Source organism: Equus caballus, chromosome 19 (genome assembly GCF_041296265.1).
Source record: "Equus caballus isolate H_3958 breed thoroughbred chromosome 19, TB-T2T, whole genome shotgun sequence".
Taxonomy (NCBI): domain Eukaryota; kingdom Metazoa; phylum Chordata; class Mammalia; order Perissodactyla; family Equidae; genus Equus; species Equus caballus.
Window position 1 is genome coordinate 45,180,490 of NC_091702.1, and position 25,186 is coordinate 45,205,675.

The 25,186-nt window shown below is 43.3% G+C and overlaps 1 protein-coding gene across 38 annotated transcripts in view; it reads right to left on the reverse strand.

Moving 5' to 3' along the window:
* The window catches only part of KALRN (kalirin RhoGEF kinase), a 641,465-nt gene that overhangs the window by 71,161 nt on the left and 545,118 nt on the right, over window positions 1–25,186 (reverse strand). For 25 of the 38 annotated variants that reach the window (XM_070243654.1, XM_070243649.1, XM_070243655.1 and 22 more), the window contains 3 exons: window positions 5,501–5,784; window positions 4,191–4,295; window positions 223–318 (listed from right to left, as the gene is read on the reverse strand). In XM_070243654.1, coding sequence (XP_070099755.1) covers window positions 223–318; window positions 4,191–4,295; window positions 5,501–5,784 — 485 coding nt within the window. The remainder of the gene's footprint in view (window positions 1–222; window positions 319–4,190; window positions 4,296–5,500; window positions 5,785–25,186) is intronic. The other 13 variants (XM_023623616.2, XM_070243652.1, XM_070243651.1 and 10 more) reach the window with 3 other exon arrangements.

Consider the following 25,186-nt stretch of genomic DNA (forward strand, 5'->3'; position numbering starts at 1 on the left):
TGTCACAATCCCAAAACGCCTTATTAATCACCCATGCCCATTCTCAAACAAAGCCAAAAAGGACTTTGGGGCACAGGTTTCTAGAAACCATCATTAGCTGGAAGCAATCCTAGAGGGGGAATGAAGATGAGTGCAAAGGAGAACCTGGCAGACAGATGCCAAGCTCTGAGAGCCGCCTGGAGGTGAGACTCCCGCAGAACTGCCTCCAGGACCCCCACTTACCAGTTTGCTTTTGACCAACTGTTCTATTGCACTGACAAGGTCTGCAGCAGTAGGTACTTCGGTGGAAGCCTGTCGGGCTGCTAGCAAAGAGGAGGACTGCAAGACATTGAGTAGCAAAGGAAAAGCAGATTAGCCAGGAAGGAGGAATAGCAATTAGGAAGCAACACAGCAAGTCCAAAGCTCAAGGCAGGCAAGGGAAGCAAAGCTCTCTGTGCAGAGGGAAGAGATGACAGAGGAGCTAGGGGATCGTGAGGGGGTGGGACAGCCTGCCTGGCCCCTTGTCAGGAATTCTGGCCAGCAGCGAAGTAGGGATGGCACTAGGCTCTCCTTAGGCAGGCCTCTGAAAAAGCCAAGGGGAGCGAGGGGTCACTGAGTTTCCAAGAGACTGCACCCACTGACAGCAACGAGGGGAGGGAGACAGGCAGGATTCTGGCCACTACAGGGCTGCCCACTACTGTTCCAGGGCATGAAAGGAGTCCATAGATCTAACCTCGAGTGATCCAAAGAAAGAAACTGTTCTTGCTTTACTTAGGTATAGATCTTAAATACAGATATCCACTGGGTGTCAAGCAAAAATGCTAAAGGCCAGGCACTTACAGACCAGGAAGCCAGAAACCCCTCCCCGTGCACACGCACACACATGCATGCACATGCACCTCCACAAACACAGCTGTTTCTGGTTAGGCCCCCAAACTGGAACACTAGGATGTGATAATCTGCTTTAGCAGAGCTGTGTGTCTCGTGCTGGAGTGACCAGAGACTATTCAGTTCCCAGTGACAGGAGGGGCCTGTCCCTCTTCCCCCTGCACCAGCAATAAGGACTGGTCCGTGTGGCTGTTTGGTCAATGGTTTGGGGGACTCCTGCTCACTGAGGGCCAGTGGTTTTTTTTCTTCTTCTCCTACTTGAGAAGAAACTAGGGGAGAAATGGTTAACCCCACATGCATGTGCTGGCTTTTTTTTTTTTTTCCTTAAAGATTGGCACCTTGAGCTAATATCTGTTGCCAATCTTTTTTTTTTCCTTCTTCTTCTCAAAGCCCCCCAGTATATAGCTATATATTCTAGTTGTAGGTCCTTCTGGTTGTGCTATGTGGGATGCCGCCTCAGCATGGCCTGATGAGTGGCGCCATGTCAGCGCCCAGCATCTGAACCAGTGAAACCCTAGGCTGCCGAAGAAGAGTGGGCAAACTTAACCACTCGGCCACGGGGCTGACCCCCGTGTGAGGGCTTCTACCCCTGACACATCACAGCAGAGGGCAATCGTGTTCCCAGGGCCCAGGCCGCTCGCTCCTTCAGTCTCCAACACTAACGACTGTGGGAGCAGAAAGTTGAACGTCCTGGCCGTGCTCTGGCTTCAGGTGTGTCCTTTCGGTTAGAGGGAAGTTTTAATAAGGAAGTTTCTTGTTATCTTATCTGAAAGTTACTTTAGGTCTCTGCTTCTGAGATGGGGTAAAAAAAATCAAATAAGGGGCTGGCCCCGTGGCCGAGTGGTTAAGCTCGCGCGCTCCGCTGCAGGCGGCCCACTGTTTCGTTGGTTCGAATCCTGGGCGCGGACATGGCACTGCTCATCGAACCACGCTGGGGCGGCATCCCACATACCACAACTAGAGGAACCCACAACAAGAAATATACAACTATGTACTGGGGGGCTTTGGGGAGAAAAAGGAAAAAATAAAATCTTTAAAAAAAAAAAAAAATCAAATAAATATAATCGAGAGATATAATAACGCTCTTTTTCCTCTCTTGGAGAATGCAGGAAAAGAGCTTAAGTCTATTTGGAAATCCAAGTTACCAATTTTTTGATCTAGCAATCCTATTCCTGGGAACTTATTCCAAGGACAGAGGTGAAGAGAACAAATGCTGTAGGTACAACTGATCTGTAGCCGTATTATCTAGAGCAGCAAAAACCGGCAACAACCTAGGATATCCCCAAATAGGCTGGTTGAGCAAATTACGGCATATCAAATAGCAAAATACACCCCAGCTATCAAAATGACAGTTATGAAAATCAGTAAGATTTTAGGAAATAGTAAATAAAACATTGAACACATCATACACATATTATAATTATAAAAATAAAACACACGCATGTGAAGAAACATTAGAAGGAAACATGGAGAATTAACTGTACAACATTACGACGGGTGGACTTTTAAAATTTCCTTGTGTACTGCTGTAAAAATTATTTTAATAAATCCAACTCTATTTGCTAGAAATTCTGAGGCTCACCCTACTCCCAAATATTCCAGAAAAACAAACGTTCGGAAATCACACAGCAGGACTGGGGAGGGTTAATGTGTCTAAAAAGGGACTGTTGCCATCTGCCTATTTCTAGCTAAGAAATGGCTATTCAAATGTCAGGGGGTAAGTCCGCATTCTCAGTTAAAAATTACCCAGAAACAATATAACATCCTTTTCCACAAAACATGTCATGTTTGAGGGAATTCAAGGGGGAAGGTTCATGACCTTCGCTTATCTTATGCAAGCTGGCACCTTTGTGTGGAGGACTGTGTGGGATGGCAGATAATGTGACAGGAGCGCCCTACTCCCCACAAACACTATCACTGTTCATAGAACATTTTACAAGAAGAGGCCTCCGGGAACACAGCAGGTTGGTCCTCATACCCATCTCAACGTGAAGCACAGGCCTTTTTGCCTATGGGAACCCAGGATGGGCATTATGCCATCCTTCCTGCTACTTTTCTTTCCAGCAGTCTGGAGTCAGAGCTGGCCCTGGAGACCAGGGCCACCAACATCACTTTAGGAGGGGCCAGAACTGTGTGCTTCTCATGATGAGTCACAGAGGGGGCAGCGACCACATCTTAGTCATCATCCTGTCCTAGAAAATGTCCCTCCAGCTTCGCACAGAGGAAGATCTCAATTAATGTCTGTGGGTTACTGATCCAAATGCAAAGCAGAGAGAATTAAAACAAGAACTGGGAAATCACCAGAAACACAGAAGTATCTGCAAATAGTCCTTGTTGAATTGTATCCTGGGTGGTATTGTAAAGGTTTGTTCCCTGCCTGTGCAGGCTGGGCCCACCACCTCAGAGGAGGCTGCCCACTGTAGGGCAGAGCACTAGAGAGCACAGGGAGACCCCAGAGGGATGGCTGAGCAACCACCCCCACGACAACAGAACGACACTATGAAAAGTAGATGCGAAGTACATCAAAAACTGAAACCACCACTTCAACCTCCAGAGTCCACGGGACAGCAACACCGAGAAAAGGCAAGAAAAACCCAATGGAGTGAAAGCATGGTTTGTAAGGAAAGAGTGATGGAGCACACAGCTAACACAGCCCTGAGCCTCGGGTCAGACCTGGAAGCACATCTCACCTGAGCCTCTGCTCCAGAACAATCGCGATGATCACCCTGCGATTAGAGGCTTGGTGGACATCCAAATTTCAGACACCAGTGACCCTCTGTTGGGCAACTTGGTGTATTAGGTCTGCCCACCTTTAACAACAACCTCCCCGTCACAGCATCTCCATCCCTCAGGCTGTGTTTGCAGAATTTTAACAGCACTGGGCTTGACTGGAAGTTACTGTGATTTGGATTTTAGAGTTGAGTATAGGGAAAACCACCAACTAAAACATAGGTTGAACGGTCAGGTACAACAAACGATCATGACGTGGAACCAGCTCAGATTCCTTTTTGAGACAAATAGTTTTTTGGGGGATCTGCCGCTTCCAAAGGCAGAGCCATTACCCTTCATCAACAGGACAAGACACCAGGCAGATTCCCACTTCGAGAATTCTACACACACCCCTATCCTGCCCAGAATGAAGTCAGATGTCAAGGGTTGGGGGAGGGGACCTCTACTCAATACAGATGGAATCTACATCATCGTGGATTCACATGGTGTAAGAGATAACGAGAGAGAGAGTATTACTACCCCCACCACACACACAAACAAAATCCCATGTTTTACACGTTGCTCTTTCAAGTGAGAAAGTAAAGAAGTCCCACCATCTCGTCTTGCGTGGGGTCGTTGTCAAAGATCTTCATAGGCGGAGGGAGGGGGGTGTGTGACTCTTCATCTGGCTCATCTTCACCCCAACCTTTCTTGCTCTTCTAGAACAAAAGAGCAGCATTAGTCACTGTTTCATGTAGTTAAAGATGCCAATGGTTCAGGACTTCGGAATTTTTAAAAAAGCAACATATAAGATACCCTCCTCTCAACATTCCTGTTTTTTCAGCTTCAGTGTCCTCCTCTGTGGAATGGGGACACCTGCTATCTCAGAGGACAGTGAGGCCCAAATGGGGGAAAACACACACATATAAGAAACATCTACCTCATTGATTAGCCGGCAAGAGAGAAAACTGAAACAGCAGTCAGAGAGAACCTAACTTTTAAAGTTTTTGAAGGACTATTAAACCACAGTCTAAGTATCACCAGGCTCTACTGCCATTTTCAGAGGGAGAAATGGCCGACAGCATAAAATCACAGAGGGAGTCTCGTTACACATCAGGAAGAATTCCTTAGTCGTGTCAGTGACTAGAGTAGGTTAGTTTGCCAAATAAAACAGTTATCTCATTTCCCCAACTAAAACCTACCCACGATCTTTTGAACACAGAATCTCAGCTTGGGAAGGGATTCCAGAGGTCATTGTCCAGCCTGACCTCTCAGCTAACACAGATCTCTCCCACTGTTAAGTGACGATCTCCCAAACTTTCCGGTATGGCTGTTCATTCGTTCTCACGAAGGCCCATTTCATCACTGGTTGACCTCCCATTAAAGTCCCTCTTTGAGCTGAGACCTTGTCTACTGTGCAAACCTTCACCTGTTAATCACAATTCTCCCCTCTGGAGTAACCTGGAATCGTCTACTCCCTTTTACATGTGGCTCTGCTCGAAATACTTGAAAACAGCTATAATCTCCCAGCACAGTCTTCTGGTTTCCAAGTGAAATGGTCTCCATTCTTTCATTCTTATTCTAAAAATGCCAAGCTGGTTTGATGTACCCTTTAGCAGAGGCAGGGGACGAGGTGACCAAGTGGCTCTCCTTGGGCCCAGGCCTCCATCTCCAAATTTGGCAAAATAGGGTCTGTCTGCTGGACAGTCTAGCTGCTATTCAGTCTTAGAACTGGTCACAAACCAAATTAACAAGGTCTTGAGAATACAAAAATCTCAGCTCACTTAGGCCCAAGAAGACAAACTACTGAGGTCTAGAAATGGGCCAGTTTACAACACCCGGGGAAGGATGCCTCACAAGGCTCCAGGAAGGATGTATGTCAGAAGCCCTTTCAATGGAAGACTCCAGGGCCTCACGTAAGTACCTCATCAGCACTGTCTCCTTGAGGGGTCGTCTCATCTCCAGGCTTGGGAGATCCCAGGTCGAAGCTCTTCCGACCATCTCGTACTTTCTTCTGCTTCTTGATGTTGCCGTCTGCCTTCCCGCTGTTGAGCCGGCGCACGGGACTCGTTAGCCACTTCTTAAGGGTGTTTGTGGAGCGTTTGGGACCGGGGGAACTGTGGAGGGAGTTCAGGGAGGGCTGGGTCTGTAGGTTGGCCACTGACTCGGACTTGCCTCCGTTTTCACTGGAGGAATGAGAGTACGCATCTGAGGAGAAAGAACAGACAGACGTGGCCGTGTCAGAGGCAGTTAAGGCAGGCTGCCAGCCTGGGAGCAAGCTCCATCCTCAGGAAGCCAGGACGCAAGGCAGAATGTCAAGGCCAGTTGCAGACTCCAGTCAAGGAAACCCTCTTTGGAGGGTAACAAGCTGACACTCAATTTTTAATGTGCAAGGCACAGCTCCAGGTGCTATGGATACAGGAGGGGACAGAAGACAAAAAATCAAGATCCTAATCAAGAATTACCAACCAATAACAATGTCAGGGAGCACCTGTGAGGTAGTATATTCTAAAGATATTTAAGACAAGACCTCTTATCTAGCTACACACACATACACACACACAGATGCAGAGAGGTAGAGAAGAGCGAAAGACCAAGAAAGAGCATGCAAAATAAAGATAAATTCACAAAGCAGTATGTGATTAATTGCCAAAGGGCCGGTATGGACTTGAGGCGATAAGGAAGCAGAGTTCAAAGAAGGGTCAGATCAGTGTAGGCGGGGTTGGTCTGAAAAGGTTTAACGGAAGAGATGTGTCTGAGTAGAAGAGAAGGGAGAAGAAATTCTGAAAGGGGGAGGCAGCGGGAACAAAAGCACAGAGGCAGGAAAATGGAAAAATAAGTTAACACCGCTCATAAGTAGATCCTTTGAATGAAATAAAGATTAACAGAGAAGGAGAAACTGGACAGATTAGCGAGGACATTAACAATAAGCTAGAGGAGTATGAACTTAATTGTGAGACTCTAATGGGAAATGACATGATATAAAGGGGTTTTGTTTGTTTGTTTGTATTAAATTAATCTCATAGCTATAGACAGCACAGCCCTGGGAAGGAGGCATTAGAATTCAGAAGGCCACACCAGGACTGTGCACAGGGAGTAAAAAGGACTGAATATGAGGCATTTCAAAGTAAGAAGTGATACTGTTAGTGTCTGGATGACAAATCAAAGGTGACTTGTCTTTCTGTATGCTGCTGCTTCTCACCAAAATGGTCTTGGGAGAACACCTGACCAGCTCTACCTTGACCTCCGACGGGCCTCGTCCATCACCCCTGTGCCAGTTTGCATACTGATATTTAAATCAAACACATGACTAGCTATTTAAACAAATTATTGCAGTAGCCTTTTACACCTGCTCCTCTCAAGAACTGAATCACCTTTTCTGATAATGACTTCATCCTCGACCTAGACTAGAGATCTAACCTGGCTTGGAGGCCCTCTGGCCTAGACACAGCCAACACAGAAGAAACAAAATCCTGAAATAAAGTGAATGAATGCTTTTGCCAACAGAGAGCTGCCTCCAGCTTCTACAACTAGCTGATCTCGAGGGTACCAAGCTCAGGTGGGGATTTTCTTAGACATGGCTCGAGTTTTGTGCCTACTTTGGAAAACAGCAGCAGAATATTTGCATCTAAGATTGAGCTCCTCAAGTCTGCTGGTACGAAGGTTAATTTACAGGGTTGTCCTGCCCAGGGAATATTTGGGGGTTCACTGACTTGGTTGGTGTCCCTTTAAGGACAACGTTGTAATCTTATCTCAGAAAATTCCTTGCTGGCTGAGGTCTTAGGTATGTTGACCTTATTTTTGAAGTGTTTGGAATGGGTCAAACTCCTGTTCTCAGAGCCTGGGTGATAAGCATCTCCCTAGCACTGGCAGTGGGACCAGGGCCTCTCTGTTATCTTTCTGCTGATAAGCTGCAGAAGCTTTCACCAGGCCCCTCTGATACCAGACAGCTGCTCTGTTAAGTCCAAGCCTTCAAAAGTTCGATTTATCAACACACATTGTGTCAGCAGAGCTAGAGGCCCAGCCACATTAACTGTGCCTTGCGTTACCAAGGAAGACAGATGACTGTCCAAGTTTTTTGTTCCATGGCAAATCATAGTCTGGCTTTGAGATTCACTAACGCAAATTTTGACTGACCCTTCTTCTCCCATGGTCATGTGGTTCTGCTTTGGTGCATTCTGTACAAATTAATGGCAAGAGTATAAATTACCAAGTACAAATTAAAAATCAAGAGTACTCTCAATTTTGTTGTTTCAAGTTTATCCTGTGTAAACAATTAGGGCCATTCAACCACAGCCCACATAAAAGCGAATTCAAGAGTTGGAACAATCTATAATTCATCATCTAGTTTGGGTCCTGTATGAAAACAGGACCATTTCTCAATCACTTTGAATGTGTGGTTATAAAGAATATAGCATGGTTTATGCTGGAAAATTTGTACTTAGTTTATTGCTGCTTCAAAGAATGACTGGCATGTTATGCTCATCCCATCTCTGGAAGATGACTAACTAGCTGTTGGAGAATTTATTCCAGCACCTTTCCAGGCACAAAAGTTAACTGATTTGTAACAACTACAACAATAATACTATTATTTCTGCAAATCTTTCCAAGCTGAGGTAGGTACTATTTATTATGATTCTCATCTTAGGAAATAGAAAATCAGAGAGTTTCAGGAAACCAAGGCTCACAGGTGGTAAGTAGCAGAGAGGTGAGATTCAAAGCCAGATATGACTTCACTGCACAGATATTTAATCTTACTCCTGTATCTGTGTTCAGTCCATATATTCTTTTAGCCTCTATAATTATTGTAAAAAGGAGCATCAAGTTGTGAGTTTATGTAACATTTCAAATGTGCATTTATATGTAATTTATACATGCTATAAAATTTCAATGCTGAAAACAAGTTTCAGTCTAATTTTACAGATAAGTCAATGGAGGTTTCAATTTGGGAAATTCACTGTCGCAATGAGTTAGTCACAAAGCTAGATCCAGAATCCAGGAGACTCTTTGCCTTCTCCATGGCTCCCAACCAATGCCTCGTCTTCAGCCCTGAGGCACAGAAACTGCCCATCAGGCTGATATCTGGTTTTAAGTTTCTGGGAAGAAAAATGTGTTCCTGGGCGCTGTAGGTAATAAGTTCCCCGGATGGTCTAGTGTGTACAACTTGCTTTCTAGATCAGAAAACAATCCTGTTCTGAGGCTGATTTTACTATGAAATATTTTTAAAATACAGAAAAATATAGAAGAAATTTGACACCCAGTTACCCATCACCTCAATATGATGAATGTAAATATTTTTTGCCATATTTGCTTCAGCTTTTTAAAAAAGAAATAAAAGATCACAGATATAGTTGAAGCTTTATTTTTTTCTCCCAGTGGCAATTCCATCCCCCTTTCCCTTCCCAGAGTTAAGTTCTCTTCTGATGTTGGCATGCATCTTTCCCATCCATGTTGTCAGCCACTTATTGCGAGTCCAAACAGTATCATTTTATGCCTTATATTTTGTATGATTATCGTAATGTAGGTAACATTTTGCAACTTGCTCATTTATTCAAAATTATTTGAGCTTTATCCATGTTCATACATGTAGATCTAGTTCATTCACTCTCATTGTTGGATAATATTCTTTCATAGGACATATTGTGATGTCTTAAATGCATTTTCCTAATGATAGACATTTAGGTTGTTATACACACACATATGTAGTCATTATAAGCAATCCCCCACAGGTCTCTGCACATGTGTGAGATTCCCTAGGGTGGTGCTTCCCAAAGCACCACTATGGTGGTAAAAGACCCATTTTTCTTATTTCCAGTCTGCTTTGGACCAATACTTTTATAAAATACAAAGTCACACTCTTGGATGTTGTGGAAGTAAGTTGCTCTAAAAGCTTCTAAACACCAACTCTTACTTTCTGTACTTCTCTCACTGTGGACTAGAAACAAACAGCTCACGAACCTTCACCACCTGCAGATCGCACGTGGAGTAGCACTGCTCTCCACTCTAAAGCATCTAAAGCAAGTATCTCAGGTGGAACTGCTGGCTTTAGGGAATACACATCACCAGCTCCACCAGGTATTGTCAGATCGCTCTCTGGTTTACTCCCACCAACTGAGTGCAAAAGTTCTTGTCTTCTTACATTCTACCCAATGCTACATTATGTATACTAGTACACAATTCTCCTGGAAAAATTAAATGTGTCCTCCCTAACCAAAAACATTACTTCAAGGAAGTCAATTGAGATAAAATAGAATGTTTTAAGAAGAAGAAATGAAAAGGTAAAAACCAACGCGTCCAGACCAACAGGAAATGCACCCTATTGTTGACTTCTCAGCCACAACTGGAAAATAGGAAGCTTGGCGGGGCAATCCATGAGGCTAAAGGTCCAACCTCATAGACCTAGTAGCATAAGCTTACCTGTTTGGTCATGAAATCGAGAAAATCTAAATAAGCCAACAAACTCTTATCCATGAACAGACTTTCATACTATTTTCCATCCCTGCTTCCTTTCATTTCCAAGCCACCTCTTTAATCCAACCAATGTCTTCCTTAATACCTGAGGAGAGAAGACATGCTCACAGAACACACACCAAAGCTTCACCAACAACTAGACAATTCTTGACCTCAATACTCATCTCTTAATGATATTCTGTTGAAGTTGATTAAAAAAGAAACTCGCTGGTATAATTTTCCTGCCTTGCTTATATGATCCAACAACAACCCACTGGTGGCTATTCAATGGGCTGCAACAAACAGATGACCCGGGTTCTGGTTCTGCTCTGCCACTAACTAGTGAGGCAGCAGTAGACAGACACCCCAGCCTCTGTTTTTTTCATCTACAACATGGACAGGATGCATTCAAAGCCTTGCTCCACCACTGACTAACTGTGTGACCCTGGGCCAGTTATTCAGCCTCTCTATATTTTGGCTTTCTCATCAATAAATGAAAATAATATTAGTATCTATCCCATAGAGTTATTAGGGTTAAGGGGTTAATATTTGTAAAGTGCTTAGAATACTTTCGACTCATAGGAAACACCGTCTAAGTTAAATAAAAATCAATAAAACCATAAAACTCTCTCCTAATTTCATTTTCTGTATGTTCCTTCATTCCCTCTGTATGTTCTTCTAAAGGCTAGACTAGATAATTTAAGACCACTTTTAGCTTTAAAGTTTTATCCCTCATAAAAGCAAAGAAAAACTTAATGCTACCAGTTGCCATTCTGTGTCATTCTCCCTCCCCACTTCACGTAGCCACTCCTATGACCAATGCCTGAAAACTCATCTGAAAATAAGCAGTCCAATCCCTGAGCAACAAGGCCCCTGTCGTCCTCTTCGCCCACCGTTTGGAAGTTTAAGCGGTACAGGTTGTTTCCTGGAGATGACACATACCTTCTTATCTACAGGGTATCCCTCAGAATGAGAGCTTCTGATGGACTTTATGCCCAGGCAATTGAACAACTGCTGAGATTAGGGTCTCGGATCCCATCACAGGGTTAGAATAAACAGGTCAATGTTATTAGCTTAAGCCTTGGGGGCAAGGGCTCCATGATTTCCAGTTTTTTTAATCACAGCAGCATGTTTCCAAGTAGCATAGGAGATGAGAGCTGTCTGCTTGACATGAAGATGAAAAATGGAATAAAACCCATGAGAATTTGCAGACTGAACACATCCTAATAAGTCTGTTGTCTATGTTGAACATTGTCCTTTTTTTACTTGGGTCACCCTTCATTAGCAACCAAAATAAAAGATAACTGTGTACAACATGGGTAGTGACTGAATATACAAGAAATTTGTTATATTTACGGCTCACTTACAATTTCTTTTTAAAAAAGTTTCAACTCATATTTATTTCACTTTTACGTTACAACTAAAGGAAAAAGTTTCTGCCCTTTTTGATCTAGTGTAAAATTTGCAAAACTATTGTGAGAGCAGAATACTTGAACACATTCAAGTCATCAAAGAATGCAAATTCAGGATATGGCAAATGCCTTATGGCTGCAGCCATATTTTCCTAATCACAAATACTGATTCAGCCTTCTTTCCAATGACCTCAAAGTGAGCTGAACGTAAAGAAGGACTACATCTCCTAGACAAAAAGAGAAGACAGTTCTATTAGTTTTGTGGGTTTAGTATCCCCAAAGACCAGGAATGGTGTCCTTGAAAGGGCTGGCTGGGACTCCAGAGACTGTAAGTATGTGCAGGTGGCATCTAAGGTTTCAGAGCATTGTGCGCACCCCAGATGCATAACTCACCAAGCTGGCCCATCATTTTCTACACTGCCTTGAGGGGCACAATTCAAGAATGAAAAACTCATTTCAATCCACTCTAATTGCACCCCAAAGCATGTCTTTCACATAGTGTATTATGTAATTGCTAAAAGATATGGGGTCTAGTTGTTCTATATTAATCATGCCGTTTTATCTAGATGGTCAATGGGTCTATAAATGTACCCCTGGTATTCATCATAATACTGTATTGGAAGGTTTGATTCCAATGGCAGAAATCTCAAAGATTCCTAAAATCCACCAGATATTTACAGAAGATTTTTTTGTGTGTGTGTGGTGAGCAAGATTGGCCCTGAGCTAATATTTGTTGCCGATCCTCCTCTTTTTGCTTGAGGAAGATTGTCCCTGAGCTAACATCTGTGCCACTCTTCCTCTATTTTGTATGTGGGACACTGCTACAGCACGGCTTGATGAGCTGTGTGTAGGTCTGTGCCCAGGATCTAAACCCGTGAACCCTGGGCTGCTGAAGTGGAGTGCACAAACTTAACCACTATGCCATGGGGCTGGCCCCATACAGAAGAGTCTTTTAATCTCCTGCTCTTTTGTCTTGCTTTAGGCTCCAGTGATACAGGAGTAACTGTACTCATCCTTATTGTTTCCCATGGCTTTAGCTATATAAGGCAAATGCATTTCAATACATCTGTTTGTAGAGATTATACACGCAAACATTGCTATTTTTGACTTTCTACAAATAATTTACTTAATATAAAAATTATAGGAATATCACATATATATTTTTTTCACACTGGAAATTGCACATCTAGAGAAGGGCACATGATGAGAACGCCAAGACTGAAAATTCTCTGGGTGATAAATCCACAAATTCAATTGTTTGTAAACATAGACAGCACAAAACCTACAGTAAGTATTAATATGTCCTTCGTGGCATAAGATAATGGCTCTGGCCAGTCTTTTAGCAGGATGCTTATGAAAGCAAATCTCCTGGTTGCATATCCAGCTGAGGTCCTGAGGCTATGTACCACCAGTGCCTGGCATGGCTGTCTTCCCAGCAAACCACTTGGTTGGGCATCTTGGTGACTGGGCCACCTAATGCCAGAGGATGAAGCAAGCTGCTCTGGTGACAGCAACAGGACATGGGGGAGGAGAGAATCAGCCTGGTCTAGAAACACTGTTTCTTAACACTAGGAAACTTGTTGCCCTTGGAATTGCCCCTACCACAATGTCAGACTAAAATTGGCGAACACATCTTGGCTCAGGATATCCCTTCTCCCATCTCTTAGCCACACTCAAGTCTCAAATGCACAGTGCAAGCCCCTGTCTCCTGATCATACCATAGCTTTTATACTTAGTTCAGGAATCTTCTCCAGCAAGTCCCTTGCCAATCCACCATTGTTTACCTCACCACTTTACTCAGGCATTATGTTTGTTTTATAAATTTCTTACATCTAAATCCCCAGGATTTATAACATCTGCATCTGATTTTTCCCACTAACCTAGGAGTATAAAATGAAGGACCTCTCGGAGACTTAAAAGCACATTATGTTGGGCTATCTCTTAGTTCATTTCTATGTATTCGTCCCCTTCTCTTCCCTACACTGCTGTTCTATCCTGGCAGAATGTGCACACAGATCTGAAGCATAGGGATGATTTCAAATCTAGTGGCATTCCCATAGGGTAGGAATCCTTTTCATCTTCAGAGCCCACTGGGACATGCTCTTATTATCAAGATATTCTCCAGCAGACAAAACAACCTCCAAAGGGGTCAAAAGTCAGCACCTCTGGCTTCAATCTAGACAAACTCTTTGGAATTCTGTTTTAAGTCAGTCCAGATCTCCCTCAACTACGGCTGCCTCCTTCAGTGCCTGTCCCCGCCCTCCCTGCTTCGACTTCCGTCAGGATGCCATTGGATGCAGAGGGTAAAGTGATAAAGTTTCCAACTGCTCATCCCCAGGTCTCCTTGGCCTCACTTTCCCCTGTGTAATCTCCTCTCTGAGCCAGAGACGGGGGAGGAGAGACCGCAAAGGGCCCCGAGTCAGTACCCCACACCCCAAAATAAGCACATCCTAAACATGTGATGTCATTGCTGTGACATGTTGCCACACCAACTCTCCTAATTCACTATTCCCTCTAGTTGCCTTTGGAAGTTAAGGGCTAAAAATTATCTCTCTCGATTCTACCATCACTCCCTCGATATTCCAGGAGTGGATTCTGAAGCTCGACACATCAGATGGGGCAAAAGTCAGTGAAAGCAGCTCTGTTGCTCTTCCGAGAGTAAACATTCTAGATATTATTTCCATCTATACACCCATTTCATTCTCCCAGACTCGTCCACAGCCTCTGGAGTGGGAACGCAAGTTTCTTCCAAACTGCACAGTAGAGAACTCTCCTGAAAGGCTTCTAAACTGTTCAAAACACAACCACCAAAAGAGCATGGTGAAACTTCGTGAATTCAGAGTGAAGAAAGGACACATCCTATTAGTATGAAATCTAAATACAGAATTTTTAAGAAATGGTTCCTACTTGTGATAGAGCAACAAGAATCAGTGGATCAGCAGGAAGTGAGGTCACCTGAGACCTGCTTTTGTCTGTAAAGATATCACGAGCATAAGGAGGTCATCTAATCAAGACACATGGCTGAAGAAGGCATCTTCTTCTGGCTTCGTCTCCCCACATGCAGCCCTCCCAAGCTCCATACCTGGCAGGTAAGCCAAATTCCCCTGGTAAAATAGGGCCACTCCTGAGTCTAGGGTGTATCCACACTCAGGTTTTCTCCTAGGCCTTCAAACAGCCCTCAGGTAGATTAAATGAGCTCCCTAGAACAGCTTACCTGATGAACTTACATAGAAACATTTTCCACTTTTCTTTGCAGATCGTGCGAACATAAACAAGCTCAACTCTAGGAATACAAAGCCTCAAAATAACATTATACAAATGATTATACATAATAATTTACAGATTATTGGTCAGAGAATGACCAAGGCTACCTTTTAGTTTTTCTCGCCTGCAAACTGATTGTTCATTCACAAAGACTTCTGCACTGATGTTTTTCTTTCCCACTGTCACTGCCCTAATTCAGATCTTATAAATCCACTTGTTTAATGATGTAAGAACCTCCAAATTCGTCTCTGTGCATCTAGTCCTTTTCTCTTATCCATTAGACACATCTCTGCTACCACAGCAATTATATTGCTTTGGGAAAGTCACTGTTCAAAACTTGATCAATAAAATCTAACCTGTCAGCCTGCCTCTTAAGCTACTCCATGGTCAGGCCAGCTCACCTTTCCAGCTCTATGAGCTTCCACTCTTTGATAATCTGAGGTTCTCAGACTGTGGTCCCCAGATCAGCAATGTTAGCATCACTAAGGAACTTGCTAGAAATGCACATTCTTGAGGATCCAGAGCTACTGGATCAGAAACTATGGGGGGGGAGGGGGCCTGGCACTCTGTGTTTTAACAAGCCTTCTAAGTAACTTCCATGTATTCGAAAGGTTAAAAATGACTGTTCCATATGAACCCCTTGCTTTAGTCTAATTGTTCAGTTCACTGCACCAACTGTGTTGCATTCCTCATTGCTCATATCACCCTGCAGCCTCTCTGCTTGTCTAAAGTCTACCTAGGACTTAGATGACTAAGCCCAGCATGTTCTCCTTTTTCTTTGATAGGATCTGATAAACAATTGTTTATGTACTTTACCTCCCTAACTACAAGGGAAGTCCTCGAGGACAGGGATGTTCTCCATCTTTGTACACCCAGCACAAACTCTTTGGTCATAGAGGAGCTCATTAAATGGCTAGCGATGAATAGCTAAGAACAAAGAAAGAGAAATCATTGGAGTTGGAGTATTTTCAGGCCCAGAGACCTATAAGAAAAAGGCACTGTTGGTGAGGCACGTCTCTCTTAAACTTAGTAGCGTGACTATCAATATAGCCTAGCACTTCCTGTTCTTTAAGATGTTCTAAGTGTTGCGCAGTCAATTAAGAAGGGTTAAATGAAGTTACCTGTTTCTTTACTGTGAGATTTCCCGGAACCTTTAATGTGCTAATTAATATGCTCATGTAGATGATGATTCTCCAAGGGGAACATATAGCATTTACCAAATTCTATTAATATGTTATAGAAAGCAGTGTGGCAAGCATTGACCTTGGCTATTATTCCTCCTGAGTCTGGAATACAAAAGGTGAATACAACTCCTGAGGATGGTATCCTGACAGCAGGGTTGCCAGCCAAACTCAAAACCTCTTAGGAATGCCAAAGTGGGAGATAAGTTACAGTCCAGTCCAGTTATTTTTGGCTTATGCGCTAGTCCATCAGAGTCTACCCAGAAGCCAGCGGGAAGCCTGACCTGGATTCAACTTAGAATGTGCCCTTCAGTAGTAACCTTAACCAAAGGTAACCAAATGCCAGGCTTAATTATAGAGGCAGAGGGAAAGAGTTAAGCAGGGTGATGCTGGAAAGTTTAAGACTGTAATTAAGCGCTACTTAATTGAAAACGTTGCAATGGAAATTCTCCTAGGGAACCTGAGGGAAGAAGAAAGAGGTGGCTGGTGGTCAACGACTGTTTTCAGTGTCCTTTTTTAGCAAACTACTTTTTTTGTGTGTGGGGTGGGAAAGTGTTTAGGTTTAGGGTCTCTTGGACTTGATGTAGTTTGAGACCTGTGGTCCTAACCTGGCCCTGTTTCTCCCAAGCACCTGTGCCAAGTGAGTTTTCCTCTACGTCCCTGCTACCTGGCCTGGAAGAAAGCAGCAGACAGACAAGCTGAGTTCAGTCTGGCCCTCGTGACCAAGCGCAACGTCTCCTACATTTCTTCACTCTGTGTTCTTCATGCAACCGCGCGCCCAAGGTCCTCCTCTCTGGCCTCCTCGGACCCAGAGTGCACAGATTCAACACTAAGGGTACACACAGCCAGGAAAACCCACTGCCTGGCCTACCTAGGGATGAGTTTCACAAGTACGATCCCACTGGCATGTCTTTAAAACTTTTTATTTTGACATAATTTAAGATTCAGAGGAAAGTTGCAAGATTAGTACAAAGAATTCCTATACACCCTTCACCCAGATTCTTTAAATGTTAGCACTTTACCACTTACTTTTTCTTTTCTCTCTCTCATTCACTCACTCACTCCTTCTGTACTGTCCAAGAATGAGTTTCAGAGAAGACTCCCCTTATCCCTAAGTATTTCAGTGTCTATTTCCTAAAAACAAGGGTGTTCTCATAAAACCGCAGGACAATTAGCAAAATCAGCAATTTAACATTAATACTCTACTTTATTCAAATGTTGCCAATTGTTCCAATAACGTCTTTTACGGAAAAAGGTCATGTCTTTCATGACTTCATCATCTTTTATGAGTACAAGGTAGTTATTTTGTAGGATATCCCCTCAATTTGGGTTTGCTGGGTGTTTCCTCATGATTAGATTCCGAGTGTACATTTTTGGTAGGAAACGAACCCCTGAAAATGATGCACCACGTCAGGAGGTACATAATATCGATTTGCTCCAATTCTAGTGATGTTAACTTGGATCCCCTGGTTAAGGTGGTGTCTGTCACTGGCACAATTTTCTAATCCATCAAGTTAAACTGCATATATGCTCGGTCCTGGTGCTTTAAAAGTCTGGTACAAATCAACTGTAAATGATATTTGAATAGAATTCCTGTAAAATACCCAGTTCCACTCATAAAACAATTTCCTGATCACAAATAGAGAGGATAATAATTTTCCACTTCACTGAAAACAGACTGAACAATGTATAATGAAAACTATGATCATGCTAACGGGTAGAACTAGAGTTTGTTGAAATCTTATAAATTGTGCTTTCTTTGACATGCTGTTTGAAGCTGATTTTAGCTTTGTGGGCATACAAAATCAGTCAAGTTGAAGTTTCCATATGAAACTCACATTCTTAAATGGGGATTCCGAGAGCTAGTCTTGGGGTTAGGTTTGTACTCAACCCATGAGTCCGTTTTATAGATCTTGAAATTGTCACTGAAAACGGTGTTGGAGGTTTTGGGGAGGCATAAAATTCTGGCTGGCTCTGTTAATTACTTACAATATTTTACTAATAAATAAAGACCATCATAACAAAGAATGCTGGTTGCTCTAGAGTCTTGAGTATAGGTCTGATCCACTGAAAAGGCCAGAGGTTGAAAAATGCAAACATTGTTCTAAGTTACCTGTAGACAGTGAAGCATTTCCTGTCTCACACGTCAAATTAAAGTGTTAAAGGTGGGAGAAATGGAAAGCAGGGGATCAGAGAACAGATCAGTGAGAACCTTAGAAGCTCAAATGCAGGCATCTAGTCTAGAAAACACTGAATTAGGTTACTTAACTGTTGTAGCAAATAGTGAGCGTGGGCACAGGAAGATAGGTTGGGTTGGGATGACACCTATTTCCTAATAATACTACGTAAGTTATTTGCATAATTGGGACAGAAACTCCCTTTAGCAAGCATTCTCTGCCCTTGGGGCAGGTAAGACCAGCTGACACCTTGTCCTCTAGCCATGAGCTGGTTCCTGAGACTCACCAGCAGTATTTCAACTTCCCTTCAACCAGAAAAAATATTCAAAGTACCCAGGGGGCTGCTAGGGAACAGGGCATCTATTCATCTCCCACAGGGGTCAAAGCTCAGATGCCTTCAGGGACTGGGACCAACAGGTAAGGTAAACGTAAGACTTTGCAAACAGGACAAGCAGGAGGCAGGGAGTAGCAAAATGGAATGGGCAAGTCTGCTAAAGACATTCATACTCATATATATACATATTTTCTTTTTGCTGAGGAATATTCGCCCTGAGCTAATATCTATGCCAATCTTCCTCTATTTTTTAGTATGTGGGCCACCAGCAGAGCATGGCTGCTAACAGAATGGTGTAGGTCCGTACCTGGGAATGGAACTTGGGCTGCTGAAGTAGAGCATGCTGAATTTAACCACTAGGCCACTGGGACTTGCCATCATATTTATATTTTTAAAAAGAGGGGCCAGCTCCGTGGCCGAGTGGTTAAGTTTGCGTGCTCTGCTGTGGCGGCCCAGGGTTTGGATCCTGGGCACGGACATGGCACCGCTCGTCAGGCCATGTTGAGGTGGCGTCCCACATCCCACAACTAGAAGGACCTGCAACTAAGATATACAACTATGTACAGGGGGGGTTTAGAGAGATAAAAGCAGAAAAAAAAAAAAAAAAAAAGATTGGCAACAGTTGTTAGCCCAGGTGTCAATCTTAAAAAAAAAAAAAAATCCAAATACTCTGTTGCCAAATACCATACATGTGGGACCAAAGGCCTACGAGCTGCTACTTTGTTATGCCTGCCCAACGGTGACAAGGTCATCTCCTCTTTATTAGAGGTGGAACCCCCAGCTTCATGATCAGCAATGATTGGGCTGGGATATCATCCAGCACCACAGATATCCCAGATATACTTTGCAGGAAAGATACACAATTAGACTACTTCCATAAGAGCATCTCTTTCTTAGAGGACCGCCTAGACCTTGCCCCATTACAATGGCTCCTTTATTACTTAAGTGCTGTGTCCTATAGACTCTCTCTCTCTCTCTCTATGTAACACTTATATTTGAAGATATTGTGTTATTATTCATTCATTCAACAAATGCTTACTGAGCGTCGTCTACTGAATGCCAGGTGCTATTCCCAATGCTAGGCTAGAACAGCGGAGGAGACAAAGTCCCTGACATTAACAAGTTGACATTCTAGCAGGGGTGGGGTCAGATAGTAAACTAATAAATGAGTTAGAAAAATTCCCAATACTGTTGAACAGTATTTAGAGAACTAAACTGGCTAATGAGCTGGAGAGGGCCTGGATAGCTTCTTCAGAGTAAGCAGCTGGTGACAGTCTCTCTGAGAAGCAAGTTGAGACCTGAATGATAAGAAGGAACCAGCCATATAAAGATGGGGATACGGCCTCTGCCAAGGGCACAGTCAGTGCAGAAATCCCAAGGCAGAAATGAGTTTGGAGTGTTCAAGATACCTGAAGAAGTTCTTGTGGCTGGAGGGATATAAAATTAAAATAAAAATGAAAATAAAAAATAAATATGAAAAAAATAAAAATAAAAATGAAGCTGGAAAGTACTGTAAGCAGAGGCTAGATTCAGACCCTGCAGGCCATGGCGGGGAGTTGGCACTTTATCCTAAATGCCATGGGAAACCATTGGAGGGAGAAGTGAAGAGATAGGATTTCCTTTCATTGACAATCTTTAATTTCTGATTGGTCTATGTTGTATATCAGACAAATTTCTCCTGAATTAGAATCACCTTTCCACCAAGAATCAACTTTTCTTCTAAAAGGATTTGGGGAGGAACATCTTACCAAATATGGATAGATGGGAAATACAGGATATTCAGATCTGGTCCCTAGACAAACTTCTCCCTATTCAGCTCACACGCATAAGGCCATCCTGTTCCTTCCTTACTATTGGCGTGCGTTTCTGACACCTTTGTGTCACCCGACTCCACTCCACTGTATTCCTGCTTTGGTCTAAGGCAGACCGATACAGCTTTAGGACACATTATCAATGAAATATGCTCCCACCTCTGATCTTGCTGACCCCTCTGCTTAGACAGTTCTTTCCCCACATCCCACAAGGCTCACTCCCTCTCTGCCTTCTGTCTTTATTGAAAGGCTCCCTCCCCAGTCCAGTCTTCCCTGACTGCTCTATTTAAATCGGCCACATCCCACCCCTCCAGGCTGACACTCCCTGTTCCCTTTCCCTTTTATTTTCCTTGTAGCACTTACCCCCATCTGGCCTACAGTATCAGCCCTGCCTTTTATTTTCTGTATCTGATGCTTTGATACCTGGGGCCTTGCTGACTCTGGAGGGACAGCTGTTCCCAGGGCTATCTAATTCTCAGAGATAGTAAACAATCTGCTTTCACTGTGCCTTTCATATGCAAACCCACCAATCCAGAGCCCAAACCCCCAACCATCTTCTTTATCTGTTCTCACATTTCCCGCCACTATCTCCAGGCCCTAATCATCCTAAGGCCAAGTATCAGACAACTAGGGGTGCCGCTCCACCCCAGAGCCTGCTGAAATTATACAAACTAGCCCATCCTAAACCTGCTTACCCCGACTCGCCTCTTAAAGGCTTCAGCCCATTAGTCCTTCGCTCTCTCTAACTGCAACCAACCTCAGTGTTTTCTCCTGGGGACCTGGGTGGTGTGCTCCCTCCTCTTGGGAATGTGAGTAATACACTATCTTTTCAGTGCAATCATCTCCTGATCTGCTGGCCTTACTGAATCTCAAAATTCTCTATTAATATACTCTATTTAAAATACCTACTATAGAATTTACTTTATTACTTGTCTCTTCTACTCCTCTTACTAGAATAGAAGCTCCCTGAGGATTTCTTGTCTGCCTCTGTTCCCTCTTACGTCACTAGCACCCACAAGAGTGCCACACCCAGAGAACTAAAACACTCGATAAATATTTGTTGGAAAAAAGATTTCACAGGAAATGCTCAATAAATATGTTCTAAATATTAAACGAATAAAGGTGCTAAGGTGCCTGCTTGTGAGTGCACGGATAAATACAGGAGCCAAGTGCAGAGTGAGCAGAGCTTAGGATTTGAGTTCCAGCTCCACCTCTTCACCTTTCTGAACCTCGGCTTCCTCATCTATCAAACGGGGATAACCAACATTTACCTCTGACATAACAACACTTACTTACACAGTGAAAGGTTATCATATGACAATAAACCGCAATGACCATGACGACTGTTGGATGTCAATAAACAGTACCGTGTTGTAACACTGTAATGCCCAAGGGGCTTAAGGCCTGGGAAACAGCCAGCCCTTATGCTGAACCCTCAGACTGTGGTGCTTTGACTCATCCGCTGAATGAGCTCACGCTCACTTTCCTTCACAGGCCAGCAGCAAAGGGAGAACGCCCTTCCTTCCTCCCTTCCTCCCGGCAGCTCCGCTATCCCTTCCTCGCGTCTACAACCTGCTGCTCCTCATCAGTCACAGATGCCGAAGCAGATCCCAGCAAGTGGGCGCACACAACGCACTCACAGACCAGGCATGGCAAGTGTGAACAGGTGAGTGGCAGGACACACTTAGGACGTCCACGGACTCAGGTGGGAGACCCCAGAACTATCAGGCTCACATTAGAAGAGGGGATTTATCTGGCTCATAAAATTTCCCACCTGTTTCTTACTCCAAGTTAAGAAGTACTTCATGACTTCAACAGATAAAAATACTTACATGAACAGAAGGATTTAAAAAAAGGTCAAGCTTTCAAAAGGAATACATGACCATTACCGCAAAAAAATAGAAGAAAACGAAAAGTTTCTGTAATCCTTTCACCATGTGATAATGACACCGTTAGTGTGTTAGAACACTTACCTCATCTTTGTGCACGTGGATACGTACGTGTAGAGCAAGGTATTTGCTGAATGAATGAACTAAAACTTAAGCCCACTGTCCCTTTGGCCAAGTCTCAGGGTTCCAAGCAGCCTGAATGCAGCTTGGGTACCTTTCATGGTACCTTCTCAGTTCTAGGCCAGGCCCCCAGCTCCCAACTCCCTAAGAGAAGGAAAGCGCAGAAGAGTAAAAAGAGCACTAAGGATCCCAGGTGAGGATTCTAGCTTTACTGTTAATTTGTTGCAGAGTTTTAGGCAAATCCCAGTCTTTCTGGGTTTCTTTCTTTCTTTCTTTTTTGAGGAAGATTAGCCCTGAGCTAACTGCCGCCAATCCTCCTCTTTTTGCTGAAGAAGACTGGCCCTGAGCTAACATCCATGCCCATCTGTGGGACGCCTACCACAGCATGTTGTGCCAAGCGGTACGATGTCCGCACCCAGGATCCAAACCGGCAAACCCCGGGCCACCGAAGCGGAACGTGTGCACTTAACCACTGTGCCACCAGGCCAGCCCTCTCTTGGGTTTCACTTTACCAATCTGTCAAACGGAAAAACAACTCTCAATCATCTTTACCAGCCCTTTCACCTTTAAGACTCAGAGATCTAGAAGACTGAAATTTGTATTCTAAGCTGACTTTTAGACACCATTACTGCAGAGGAGGGCCAACATTTCAAATCCTTCCCTTTGGCCCCAATTCTCACAGCAGAAAAGGCAGCTCCTAGAAGTCAGAGTTAGAACCTGAGCTGGGGAGAAGCAAAAACATGTGGTCGTCGATCACCAAAGAGAAGGCGAGAGGGGAGGCAGGATGTTGTATGGTTTCTGCAGATTTCCAGTGACTAGTCCTTGGGCCTGACTCAGCTGCCCTCCACCTCCCACTCCTGCTGGGCAGATGGCAATGGGCTCAGTCTCTCAGCACCTGTTTCTCACGACCCTTGAAAATCCTGCCATTTATTCTAGAGCCTTAAAGTGTGTGAATTTATAACAGTCGAAAGTAGCACAAGAGACCATGAATTTGTAAAACTGTGGGGAAATGCTTAGACAATATTAAGTGAAAGAAGCAGGATACAATGTTGAGTATAAAAACTGAATCAGCTGTGCTAACTATGCATACAGTCATGTGTCACAACAATGAGGACACGTCGTGAGAAATGCGTCATTAGGCAAATCTGTCATTGTGCAAACATCATAGAGTGTACTTACACAAACCTAGATGGAATAGCCTACTACATACTTAGGCTATATGGTACTAATCTTACGGGACCACCATCGTATATGTGGTCTGTCGTTGACTCAAATGTCATACGCAGCACATCACTGTATATTTTATACACATATAGAAAAACGACTGAGAGAGAAGTAATGACAAGGTGTCTAGGATTAAGTGATATATTTTCCTAATTTTTCCTATGCTTTCCAAATTATCCACTATAAAGATATGTTCCTTTAAAAAGTATATCATACATAAATACATGCTCATGAAATGTCAAACAACACCTTAGAAGATTATAGAGTAAAATGTCTTGTAGCTCTCTCCAGCTATTCCCCTATATCCCAATTCCACTCTCCCACCTAGAGGTAACTACATCTGTTCGATGTGTGCCTCTCAGACCGTTTTCTGTGTATTCACACACACAGTTTGGTCTTGTACAAAGCAGTTCATACTACATAGCTGAATGTTTCTATATAGATTTTTTTTTTCCATTTAACAAAGGTAAGATCTTCCCATGTCTGTATTTTCTTTTCTGGTAGTTTTAGATGATTGCATAAGTACTCCACAAGAAATCTGTACCATAACCATTCTCCTACTAGAAATAATGCTACTACCCATCTTCTTGTTTGCTATTACAAAAATTGCCATTTGAACATCCTGTGACAAATGGAGAGCTTCTCTAGGGTATACTCTTAGAAGTGGGTCAAAAGACATATACATTTTCAATTTCTATAGGTTCTGCCAAATGACCCTCCAGAAAGCCTATGTCAATGTATATTCCCACCAGTGTATGACTATCTATTTCTCCATGCCCTTACCAATAATTTTGTCAACCTGAAGGGTGAAAAATGATCTTATTTGTATTTCTCTGATTACTATTGATATTATCCTTTCAAAAGTTTATTGCCTTTTTGTTTTTTTAGAGTCCTGCTTCTTTATAACTTTTGGCTATTTTCCTATGGGGTTGTTGGCCTTTTTCTTATTGATTTATAAGAACTCTTTATATATTTTGGATATTAATCTTTTGCCTATTACATAAATTGCAAGTATTCTCTGCCAGTCAATCATTTGTGTTATCTTCCTCTAGAGTGTCTACTACATTTGCTTGAAATCCATCTGAAATTTATTTTCATTGACAATGTTATTTGGGGACATAATTTACTTTAACATTAGGAAAAATATTTAAAGTAGAAACTTCAAAGAACCTTTGTTTTGTATTTGTCTTTTAAGCCTCCCATATTTTATGAATCAAATTTATGGATATTTTGTGTGTGTGTGTGTGTGTGTGTTTGAGGAAGATTGGCCCTGAGCTAACACCTGCTGCTAATCCTCCTCTTTCTGCTTGAGGAAGAATGGCCCCAAGCTAACATCTGTGCCCATCTTCCTCTGTTTTGTATGTGGGATACTGCCATAGCATGGCCTGATGAGTCGCATAGGTACGCGCCCAGGATCCAAACCTGTGAACCCAGGCTGCTGACTGTTGTGTGCTGAACTCAACCACTACACCACTGGGCCAGCCCTAATTTATGGAATTTTTAAGGAGACAGGACTATGAGAAAGGATGACGAAGAAGTCTTGCCACACACCTTGTAGCCTGGGCATTTTCATAGCTCAGTGACTGCACCGCGCTGTGTGAGCCCTGAGCTTGTCAGATATATGAGGAGCAGATCTCAGGTTCTGGCTCTCAGGGAGGTTCCCGCACTCCTCTGGGTCACCTGCCACTAAGGAAGGCTCCCATCTAAGAGAGGACACACTCCAGTGTAAATATCACATAAGGCCAAAG